The sequence below is a fragment of the Lolium rigidum genome, chromosome 6 (genome assembly GCF_022539505.1).
Source record: "Lolium rigidum isolate FL_2022 chromosome 6, APGP_CSIRO_Lrig_0.1, whole genome shotgun sequence".
NCBI classification, from domain to species: domain Eukaryota; kingdom Viridiplantae; phylum Streptophyta; class Magnoliopsida; order Poales; family Poaceae; genus Lolium; species Lolium rigidum.
In genome coordinates, this window is record NC_061513.1 from 122,353,542 (window position 1) to 122,365,803 (window position 12,262).

The 12,262-nt window shown below is 46.4% G+C and overlaps 1 protein-coding gene across 1 annotated transcript; it reads right to left on the reverse strand.

The window, feature by feature from the left end:
* Positions 1-1,517: 1,517 nt before the first annotated feature.
* On the reverse strand, positions 1,518-5,660 carry LOC124661072 (conserved oligomeric Golgi complex subunit 4-like). The gene is made up of 2 exons (XM_047198934.1): positions 4,008-5,660; positions 1,518-2,151 (listed from the first exon to the last, which is right to left on the reverse strand). The coding sequence occupies exons 1-2, from the start codon at positions 5,658-5,660 to the stop codon at positions 1,522-1,524; spliced, it is 2,283 nt and encodes a 760-aa protein (XP_047054890.1). The 3' UTR covers positions 1,518-1,521.
* Positions 5,661-12,262: the final 6,602 nt, after the last annotated feature.

A 12,262-nucleotide genomic window follows, 5' to 3' on the forward strand; every position in this document is an offset into this window, starting at 1 on the left:
AAGCGTCTCAGCTGTACATCAAATTGGCAGGTGAGAGTCTGCATAGTTGGTGTCGTGTTGTTGATAAGCGGATTAAATCACATCTTTCAGGACATTGATGCACGTCTCTCATGAGTGGGGACTAGGGATGCAAAACGGCACCCAATTCAGCCCTGCTTCGTAGTTAAAATTGGTTAGATTAGTTATAACTTTATTTAATAAATTAGTCTAGTTGATCCACCCTGCTTCGTAGTTAAGATTGGCTATATTAGTTTTAATAACTATTTTAATAAATTAGTCTAGTCTAAACTAGATAATGTTTTTTGCGGATTTAGAGCAAGTACAATAAGTTAGTCTTACTCAGCTGACTATAAAGATTAAAATAAAATATTTTTATCTAGTTGGAGGAGAGAGAAGAGGATAGAGAATGTAAGTAGGCTTTTATGCAAGAACTAGCTTCAGCATGTGCTCATAAGCAAATTGTGTCAATAAAGGGTGGGTCATTCATTAAGAAAGTAGTGCTTAAAATAAAATATTTTTATCTAGTTGGAGGAGAGAGAAGAGGATAGAGAATGTAAGTAGGCTTTTATGCAAAAACTAGCTTCAGCATGTGCTCATAAGCAAATTGTGTCAATAAAGGGTGGGTCATTCATTAAGAAAGTATAGTGCTTCGTCCGATTCATATTAATTGATTTCAATATGGATGTATTTACAACTAAAATGTGTCTAGATACATTTATATTAGAGTCATTAATTTATATTAGAGACAATTATATGAACTAGAGGGAGTACATTTTTATAGTCAATTATTTTACTTGTTGGCTACATATTAGTTGTAGATGATATGGTATCTTGTTTCTAGCCAACAATTGGCTATGCTATTAGAGTTGCTCTTGTTTCTAGCCAATAATTGACTATACTATTGGAGTTGCTCTTGTACGGAAAGTGGCTTTGTACGGAAAGTGGCTTGGTAAGAGGATGCCGTATTGGGGCAAGCGCAAGCATATGACAGTGAACTACGTCCTTGCACACACTGCCAACCCTACACCACTGGCCATCCTAGAAAAGAAAGTGGCTTGCTAACAGGATGCCGTACTGGGGCAAGGGCAAGCACGTGACAGTGAACTACGTCCTTGGCACACACTGCCAAGTGCCAACCCTGCACCACTGGCCATCCTAGAAAAGATAAGAGTCAAACTCTGGGTTTTATCAGGCGCGAAGTGCATGAGTAGTGCATATTGTACTTTTGGTCGTTTTACTTTCTTGTAAACTCCTATCTCAATAAATTGAAAATACAAAGCTTTTGTTCTCGTTTAAAAAATAAATAAATCATCATACAGCAAAAAAAAAAAATCATCCCCAGAACAAGTCCATGATATATTGTGAAACAAAACATCATACAGCGATATGTCACCGCAGCCCAAAAAACACATCCACAGTTGTCCATGATATATCACAATATATATCACATACATAGGTCACGAAACAGGAGAACATTTTCACGATATATATCACGTATAAAGAATTATTTAGTGCAACAAGTTAAAGTCTCAAAGCAGAAATCGCTTCAGGTCTGAAGTCAATCCTGAGGCCTAAGACCCTCCTCACCTCTGCAGGCGTCAACAGCCATGTCAGATGCCCCGCATTATCACCCCAGAAATCCAGTATCTCGGATACACGCTCAAAGTTCAAAATGGTTGACATCTGGGACAGCCTTGAGAACTTGTCGCGGACTGGTCTCTGTGACATCTCTGAGAAATGATTAATTAGGGAACGAACGTCCTTGTCAAGCTGCAGGCCACCCAGCTGGCTGAACCTTTTCTGCATCATGATCACCTCAAGCCTCTTGACAATGAAGTCGATGATCAAGTGAACAAAAGAATCATAGTTGTTCGATGTCATCATTGGCTGGAGCCATGCAACATTAGTGTCAACTGCAAGGAGAAGCTTCTGCACCCATGGGTCATTCACCTCATTTTCCCCATATTCGGCATCATCAAGCTCATAGCTAACAGTGGTAACAATGTCAAGGACATGACGAATGCGGGGGGCGACAGACGCCACTAAATGCTCCAGTCCAGAATAAAGGATCTTCTTGAAGGAAGCATTGATCTCGCCTAGCTCTGATAAACAGGACTTGATCTTCTCCCGGTCAGCAGGAGCATGAAAAATCTGATGAAAAGACGCAAAGAAGTTCCGTAGTCAGGCATATGACTATGACTAGAATACCACATTAAAGTTAAATTATCATAGCTCAAGCAAACCACTAGCTGTTTACATAAGATAATTTAGGAACAGCCCATAAGAGCCATATAATTTGAAGTCAGTTACTCCATCCTTTAATTTCAAGGTGAATACATGCCCCTAATATGTTCTACTTGTAACTTGGGAGATTAATACAGAACTGTAGATAGATAGGTACATTGGCCATTCATTTCTTTAGCCATATATTACTCGCTCCATTCACTATTATAAGATGTTTTAGGTTTTCTCGAAAATGCATGTATCTAGACACGTTTCAGTGTGTAGGTTCACTCATTTCAGTCCGTATCGAGTCCACATTGATTGAAATATCTAAAACATATTATAATAGTGAACAGAGGGAGTATATAAATACTATTGATGTGTCCTTTACTTCACAGGTTGTATGGGTAAACTCAACGGAGGCTGAGGCTGCTGGTGACAGGAAGGCGCTGTGGCCAACGGAGGCAAAGGTTGGGAATTCAGAGAATTAGACTACATCAGGATATCATACAGTTTTCTTATTGCCTGCTCCCACGTTACAGCTAGGGGGGCTTAAAAAGCCAAACACAAGGGATAGGTATCCTGGGAGGGCAAGGTGTCATAACATACTGGGACTCAACCTGTTACCTTCTGTTGGTAGTTACTCCTCTGGTCTCATTTAATCAACGCCAAATATACGTAAGAATACCACTGGTTTAAGTTGTACCCCGCGTCGATTAATAACGACCGGAGGGAGTACTTCGTAACTGTTGGACATCTGAAATAGCTACGTTTCATCTTCTTTTTACTAGAATCCCACATTGCTTGGTGACTGTTAAGAGTGGTGTTTTGTAAGGGTGCTTGATAACTGTAATGTTATGTCATCCACCACTTGGTAGAGGCTATCTTGATTTGACTTTTACTACATACAGTTTAGTGGTTAAATAATTAAAAGTAACTACATCAAATTGTTCATATATCGATTGTAACCATAAACTCATAGCACTGGATTGCACTGAGACTAATGAAACTCTGAAGTATATAGAAAGGTCCTCAGAGATACTTAACATATCTAAAACTACTACCTCTGTCCAAAAATAAGTGTCTTAGTTTTGTCTACATACAGATGTATCTAGACACATCTTAGTTGTAGATACATCCGTATCTAGAAAAAGTTGAGACACTTATTTTTGGACGGAAGGAGTACCAAATTTGTCATTTTTAATATTTAAGTGTGATATATGGATATTAGTGAACTATTCAGTTTCTTTGGCATTTTGATCAAGTATGTGGAATAAAGTGAATGGGTGAGAAAATGACCCTTATTATCTGGCAATAAGTGTATTAGGAACAATATAAAAAGTTAGTGTGAATCCATAGTTACTTCTTCTATAAAATATATGAGGCTGAATGCCAGCAATCACGTTATCATAGCCATTGGCAGGCAACTTCAATCATTGTTGAGTAAACAAGTTTACAACAACATACATATGAGAAGTGCCTAACAATTTACTGATTTAGTAACACAGTAACTAATTGGAGACATGGAGCTAATTGAGAAGCTTGCAGTTCAAAGAAGGTGCATGGTGCCCTTGATATTTGAAATAGTTTGTCATTCATGACACGATGATACTACAAAGTACCAACTATTTTCTAGAGAACGTGACCACATTGTGGTTTTACTTTTAAAAAATTGCAATTCAGAACACACAGCACAACTATACCTACCAACTGATCTTAACCACCAGATGTGTGCCCAGTGTTAACATACACAAACAGATAGAAGGAGACAAAAATGAACTCACCTCTTGACAGAGCTCTTCAATCTCATGGCGGAGCTTCAGCACATACTCAGAGCTCACATCCATGTTGTTCAGTGCAGTTGCAATCTCCTCCCCAGTCTTGTGAACACCAACACCACCTAGGAAGAGCTTTGCACCCAGGTTTGGCTCCCTCATTCTCCACTGTAGTGCCTCCTGGTACTCATTGCTTAGTAGGCTTGTTGCCCCACCAAGCACAGCAAGTAGCGAATTTATGCTTGCAGTGGATGCTGCCCGCCGGCAGCAACTCTGCAGTAGAAAAAATACATCATCCACCATTGAGGTTGTGAGACCATCAGGCACTGGCTCGTCAATCCGGATGGCCTTCCTTATGTTTTCTACCATGAAGAACTCCTCCAAGATTACATAAAACCCGGTCAAATCCTTCTCCATCTTACTGAAGCTACCAGTACGGAAGGCCTTCATTGCTTGCGGACCGAGTTCAGGCTTGACATCTCTCAGTCCACGGATCTTGTTAACCATAAACTCAGTGTAGTCTTCACCAAGCTGTGTCAATGCAAGAATCTCCTCAAGATAATGCTCAACCTCCCTGGGGTCAGGCCCTTCGTTGCCACCTGCAGCGTTGGCCACAGAACCCACCACAGAGAGAAGGTTCTTGGTGTAGGAGTTTATATCCGAGGAAAGGCGAGCAAGCTTCCGGTACTCAGCATAGCGACGAAGGATCTGGGTGCCCCTTGTGTCGCATTCCTCCTGCAGCTCAATTATGGCATAGGCGACAGCATCTTCACCTCGTAGCTCACGAAGCACCGCATCATTCTCTTCGACGGCAAGCACGATATCCTTGAAGAGACGGGTGAGGCAGCCGACGAAATCCGGGCGCTCCGGGGTAGGCTGCTGGGTTGTTGCAGAGATGAGCTCTGCGAGGTGCTCGAAGTCTGCACGCGCGCGGAGGGCGACGACATTCTTGAGGTAGGCAACGTAGACCTGGAGACCCTCGTCCGCGAGAGCGAGGAGCGGGAAGAGGCGCACGAGGCGCAGCACGGCGGGGTGGTCCTGGGCGTCGACCGCGGCAGAGAGCCTCCGACGCGCGAGCCCCTCGACCCGGCGCTTGATGTCTAGCAGGTCGCGGCGGAGGTCGTCGTCGGTGGGGAAGCGCGAGTCGATGGCCAGGAACTCGTGCGCCGCGCTGGCTGCGGCTGTGAGGTCGTCGGCTGCCAGGGCCCGGCGCGCGGCGTCGAGCGCGCGGGAGCGGTCGAGCGCCGCCTCGGCGCGCGCCAGCGCGGACTCGGCGCGCGAGTGCGCCGCGTCGAGGTGGCGCACGCGGGAGGAGAGCGCGTCGGCTAGCGCCGCGGTGGAGGAGGAGGAGTCCCTGAGGGCGGAGGCGTCGGACGCGGCGAGCGAGAGGAGCGGCGGGGCGGAGCGGAGCAGGGACGCGGCGGCGCGGTCGAGGTCGGGGCGGCGGGCGAGGAGCGCGTCGAGGCGGGCGTCGAGGGCGCGCTGGTAGGCGACGCACTCGTGGAGAAGGCGGGTGGCGGCGCCGGCGTCGGTGAGGCCGCGGAGGGTGGCGAGGGATGCGGGGTCGCCGAAGTCGAGGGAGGGAGGGCAGTCGGCGGATGCGTCGGGCGGCACCGCTGGGTCGGGGCGAAGGGGGTGCGGAGCGAGAGACGGCACGGCCATGGCCGCCGAGGTAGGATGGATCGGTGAGATCTCCGGTCAGAGGTGCACGGGATCTGGGAGACTTGGGGCCGGCGGGGTGTGCGGGTTGCTGCAGTCTGCAGTTCCTCTTGGAGAAAGAAACTTCTACGGAATAGATTAGGCATGTACACAGTCTCACTAATCTCCAACGAGATAATCTGCAATGGAGAAATTGTCAGTAGCTTGCCAATCTTCAATCCATTAGATAAAGATGATGTAGTATTGAGATCGAGAAAAATACAGTAAAATGGGATAATTAAGGATTTATATAACCAATACACTAGAATTAAACATCCCTTAGACCTTATTTGATACTAGAATATGTGTGAGATTATCCCCACCAAACCCTGACTCTCACTTATTAGGCTTCGTTCGGTTAGTCCCTACCCCGCCGGGTTCGCGGCCCAACCCCCGTGGATAGGCCGGGATAAAACCGTCCGGGGATTAAACCCAGTCAACCCGTTAGGTGTGTTCGGTTAGCCCCGCCTGGGCTGAGTTCCCGACCCAAACCCCGCCAAACTCGTCCATTACACGGGGAAAAAACAATCGTCTGTCGACCCCGAGCCGGTACGAGAAAAACGCAAGCCTTTCTCCCCCCCACTCCTCTCGTGATTGGGGGAGGCAACAACAGCGGCGACCGGTGGCGCCTTCGGGGGCGGAGAGGTCGGCGGCCGGCAGCGCCTTCGTGGGCGGAGAGGTCGGCGGCGCCTTCGGGGACGAAGAGGTCGGAGGCTGCGGAACCAACTGGAGGAGAGGTCCTCCCCTAGTCTCGGCGCCCTTGCTCAAAACCGATGCCACCATGGAGCTCGGCTTCAAATCTCCAGCGTCTCTCTCTTTCGTTTTATGTTAACGCATGCTACTGCTCGATTTTCCTTTGTGTACTGCTGCTTGCTTTTCCTACCCTGTGTGTTCCCTGATTTTGCATGTGGGAAGAGGGGATTAACCGAATGTGCAATAAGAGCATGGATTAACAGGGAATATGGAGATAGGGGTTAGGTGGGATCAGGGTGATGATTGGGGTTCACCCAAATCCCTGCAGGGTTCAGATCCGAGGTGTATCTAACCCTCTGCAACCGAACAAGGCCTTAGTAAGAGGCGTATTTGGTTCTAGTGTATTAGTTAGTTTAATCTCCACTTTTTCTCACTTATCCTCATTTTTATGGTACTTTTCCCAAGGATTGAGGTTTTATGAGGATTGGATGAAGGTAGGAGTTTCACCTAATCTTTTGAGGATTATCTCCACTAATCTCGCAAAAAAAACTCTACTAACAAACGAGGTTTTACAAACAAGTGGGGATTTGGGGTTTGGGAGGATAATCCCCACAAATTTTCACAAAAACTCTAGTACCAAATATGATCTAAGTGGATGTTTAGGGTATCTCCAGCCGTCCAACTCATTTAGCACGGAAACCATCATTTATCATATGGAGAAACAAGAGGAAGAAAGATGAGGAGTACATGAAAAAAGAACTGTATGCGACAAAGGCTTCCTTCTCGGAGGCTCGTCGCTCGAGCCAGGTGCCCATATCGTCACGTCAGCCCCCTATTCTCTAGATGACATCCTCGATGAAGGCTACGCATCAGGCGTTCTCGATGAAGTTCTTGATGATGCGGCTATGCACTGACCAGAACCGCGTCCGCTTGGCTTTATTCTTCTCCGGTGGTGGATGGTCATCTGTGAACTAGTTTAGTGCCGCCCCCCGTTCCTCACGAAATAGAATCGACCACTAGTCGCTATCGTCGTCGTACTTTGGGTCAAGACACAAGGCGTGCTTCTGCATGCGGTGGAAGTCCTCGTGGCCGAAGTCCTTGCCAACAAGCAATGGCGCCATGGGCACCCTGCAGAAGCTGATGGCCCACCCCTGACACTTTAGCTTTAGGCAGTGCGAGTATGTTGTACTTGGCGAATTCAGTCGCCTTGTGCCAAGATAGTCAAAGCATTCTCATGCCGATAGTGGAAGAAAAGGCTTATACTGATGGCGGTATGGGGAGCAAGTTGGGCCGAAAGTGGCCATGGGGACTAGCTCGGGTGGCCGCTTGCCTTAAAAAGGACTGGCAAGTGGCCATCATCAATGGCAGCGCATGAGTCGACCGGTCGCCATTAATAACAGCACAGGCCTCGATCTACCATTACTGGTGAGGCAGAAGGCAAAGCAGCCATGGAGACGTTGCTAGGAGGACCTGGGGCGGAAGCGAGGGGACACACGAGGAGTTCGCGGCGCGTCCGCGTAGACGCATTCTCTGGGTCGGTCCGTGTGCCCTAGTCCATTTGCGTCAGGCCATTGGGCTGGGGTTTCCGTGTCCTCTTGTCTATGCGGACCAAAACGGACAACATCGGTCCGTTTTCATCTGGCCGCTGGAGATACCCTTACCAAATAAATTAATTTTTATTTTAGTACAGTTGCTTATTTACACTAGGTAGATGCTTAATTAGGCACATCTCATGTACAAATAAGCACTAGTGCTTAAGAAGATGCTTGTTTTATTCTTGTAATTAAGCACCCCATTAAGAACTTTGCATTGCATGGCTGAGAGCATGCCCACTCACGCCCCCATATGGAAAGAGGGAATAGTTGAAAAGTTAAGGCCATGGTCTGATTTATTTCTTCGATCAACTGGATGGTTAAGAGCAAGCCTCAAGGAGCTATACATAAGGAATATTAGAAAGTTAGAGTAAGCCAATAATCTTCTAAGAGGTTGTATTCTTAGCATTCTTGCTTGCCGTTTTTGTGATGTCTACATGCACGTAAAAGACGAAAAAGAGCTCTAGAATGCACAACACACGTACTCCCCATCAAGTCCGCATGGCCCTTATGGGCTGGGCCACACACGTGCTACAGTGGCAATGATAATGGAAAGCAAGACTGTAAGGCGGAGCGAATCCGAAAAAATTACCTCGGTTCGGATTGTTCTCGGCAGCTCCGGAACATGAAGTTGAACTCGCTAGTAATCGCATATCAGCATGCCGTGGTGAATATGTACTAATACTGAACTGTATATCATGGAGAGCTTCGATGACTACAAGATGGTGAACAACTGTTTTGTACTTGAATAAGCTCATGAGATACAATGCATTGACAAGGAGCTCAAATTCCTTAAGTGTACCATAACCGATAAGTTCTGGTGGGATCATTATTGCAAAGTTGCTCCGTTCATGTTGGAACTTCGCCATAGCTCCTAAACACAAGAGACATGAGATACCGGTTGAAAACATGATAGTGTCTCCTAATGTTGAGGAGAAGGCTTGGGCTAAGGACAATGCTGAGAAAGGAGAGGGCCAGTCTAGCGCCAACATGGTGTAGAAGAAACCCTTCTACAAGAATAAATGGGAATAACATGCCCTCTTTCAACAAGCATGCAAAGACTACTAACTTCAAGAAGAAAAATATGAGTACGAATGTGTATGGTTGTTTCACCTCTGGAAACCTTGGCCACTTTTCCAATGACTGTGGCCAGAGCGTGCAGACAACAAAAGAAAAAGGGGAAGATTATCAACATCGTGGCCGCTAGCAACACCGATAGGTATGGTAAAAAAATTACCCGTTCTTTCCGTTTTTCAATCTCGATGTTGGTGGATTGATACATGTGCTAACATTTATGCATGTGATAACATCTCTATGTTCACTTCTAATTAGGTCGCCCCGGGTTTTTTTATTAATGGGGAATTGGTCACAAGCTTCTATGTGTGGTGTTGGAATGGTAGATATGAAATTCACTTTAGGGAAGATCGTGTGGCTAAGGAACGTGCAACATGTCCCTACTATGAACTAGAATCTTGCTAGTGGCTCTCCCTTGTATACAAAGATGGGTTTAAGGCCGTGTTAGAGTCAAATAAAGTTATTGTTTTCAAGCATGGACAATTTATTGGAAAATGCTACGAGTGTGGAGGCTTGTTTCACTTGTCTCTTTCATATTTTACAAATAAGTTTGTGAACCATATTTTTGGTGGTGCTAATGAGGATACTAGTGTTTGACACTCTCGATTATATCACATTAAATTTGGTTTAACATCTCGACTATCTCGTGTGAGTTTAGTTCTAAATTTCACTATTGCGAAAGTTCCTAAGTACCATAATTGTGTGCAATCAAAGTGTAAGGGTATTTTACCCTTATCCATTATTTTGGTAACAATGACACCGTGCTAGATTATTTGTCCTAATACGTTTATAAGGATAATCTCAGGTATTAGGCAAAGAGGCATAAATGGTGTATCAAAGGAACAAGAAGGCTGAAGGAGACCCCCCATTTCAACAACAATCAAAAGGGGGTCTACAGCAGGAATCCGGTCTGCCGCCCGGTAAGCCGGCCTACCAACCGGCCTGGCCGGCGTGCCGACCGGTCAACCGGTCGCCAACCGGGCGCCAACCATGCGCCAAACTGATCAGGTCTGCTGCCCGGTCAGCCGGCCTACAGACCGGCGGGCTCGGCATGCCGACCGGTCGACCGGCCGCCAACCGGGCGCCAACCGGATGAGCTCCTGGACGACGCAAAGTGACCCCGGTCGGGGTCCGGCCTGCCGACCGGTTTGGACCGGCTGGTCCGGTCCCTGATCCGGTCCGACCGGCCTCTGCACCGAACGATCCGGTCTGTGGTCCGGTTGACCGGGTTTGTCGACAGAAAGAATGATGTGGCAAGTGACCAACGGCCATATTTCGAAGAACACTATAAATAGCCATTCTCCTAGCTCTGAACAGTTAGGCACTACACTACAAGCTGTTCTTGAGCTCTCTCTCTCATACTCCATTGCTAGAAACACCAAAAGCCTCAGATCTCCTTCCTCCTCCACCCAAACTCAAATCCCTCCGGGGAAACGATAGAGGAGGACCCGATCTACTGTTCTACCAAGCCAAATCTCATCCCCCCTTGTATTCATCAAGAAGCTTGCTCTCTAGGGTTCCTTGGAAAGCCTAGGTGGGCAAGAGTGGTCCGGAAGCATCCGGGCTGTGGATTTGCTCCGGGCAAGATTGTGAAGGTTTGGAGGCTACCTCAAAGTCTACCACAAGTGAGTGAGCTATTCCTTCGTGGGATAGGCTCCGGAGAATAGGGTGAGCCTTCGTGGCGTGGGGAATCCTTCGTGGGACCTCCACCCCTCCAAACGTGACGTACCTTCTTGCAAAGGAAGGGAACACGGGAATACATCCTCGTCTCCGCGTGCTATCGGTTATCTCTAACTGAACTCCTTACTTGTGATTTAACTGCCTGTGAGAGCCTTCGTGCTCGAGTTAGTTGTATCCTCATATAGGTTGTTTCACCTAGTTTGCATTAGGCTCACCTTTATATTCTGCAAAGCCTAATGTTGCAAAGAAGAATAAAAATCTGTAGAAACCTATTCACCCCCCTCTAGGTTTACCATCTCTATACTTTCAATTGGTATCAGAGCCTGGACTCTTATTAAGGGCTTCACCGCCTTAAGAGTGAGATGGATAAAATCTTCGAGGGTCTAGATAAAGACTCTAACCTTTCGGTTAAAGAGATGAAATCTAGATTCTTGGCATATGATGCCGAGAAGAAGAAAAAGGAGGATGAGCTACAAAACCAAATGGCAGAGATGTCTGCCATGCTTAAGAACTTGACTAGTGGACCTCCTAGTACGGTGATATGTCTCGAACGTATCTATAATTTCTTATGTTCCATGCTACTTTTATGTTGATACTCACATGTTTTATATACATTTTACGTCATTATTATGCATTTTCCGGCACTAACCTATTGACGAGATGCCGAAGAGCCGATTCGTTGTTTTCTGCTATTTTTGGTTTCAGAAATCCTACAAAGGAAATATTCTCGGAATTGGACGAAATCAACGCCCAGGGTCTTATTTTTCCATGAAGCTTCCAGAGGACCGAAGAGGATACGAAGTGGGGCCACGAGGTGGCGACACACTAAGGCGGCGCGGCCAAGGAGGGGCCCGTGCCGCCCTAGTTTGTGGGCCCCTCGTGACGCCTCCGACTCCGCCCTTCCGCCTACTTAAAGCCTTCGTCGCGAAAACCCCAGTACCGAGAGCCACGATACGGAAAACCTTCCAGAGACGCCGCCGCCGCCAATCCCATCTCGGGGGATTCAGGAGATCGCCTCCGGCACCCTGCCGGAGAGGGGAATCATCTCCCGGAGGACTCTTCATCGCCATGATTGAAGGAGATATGCCCTAGAGGCAATAATAAAGTGGTTATTATTTATATCTTTATGTTTATGATAAATGTTTATATATCATGCTATAATTGTATTAACCGAAACATTAGTACATGTGTGATATGTAGACAACAAGAAGTCCCTAGTATGCCTCTTAAACTAGCTTGTTGATTAATGGATGATTAGTTTCATGATCATGAACATTGGATGTTATTAATAACAAGGTTATATCATTATATGAATGATGTAATGGACACACCCAATTAAGCGTAGCATAAGATCTCGTCATTAAGTTATTTGCTATAAGCTTTCGATACATAGTTACCTAGTCCTTATGACCATGAGATCATGTAAATCACTTATACTCGGAAAGGTACTTTGATTACATCAAACGCCACTGCGTAAATGGGTGGTTATAAAGGTGGGATTAAGTATCCGGAAAGTATGAGTTGAGG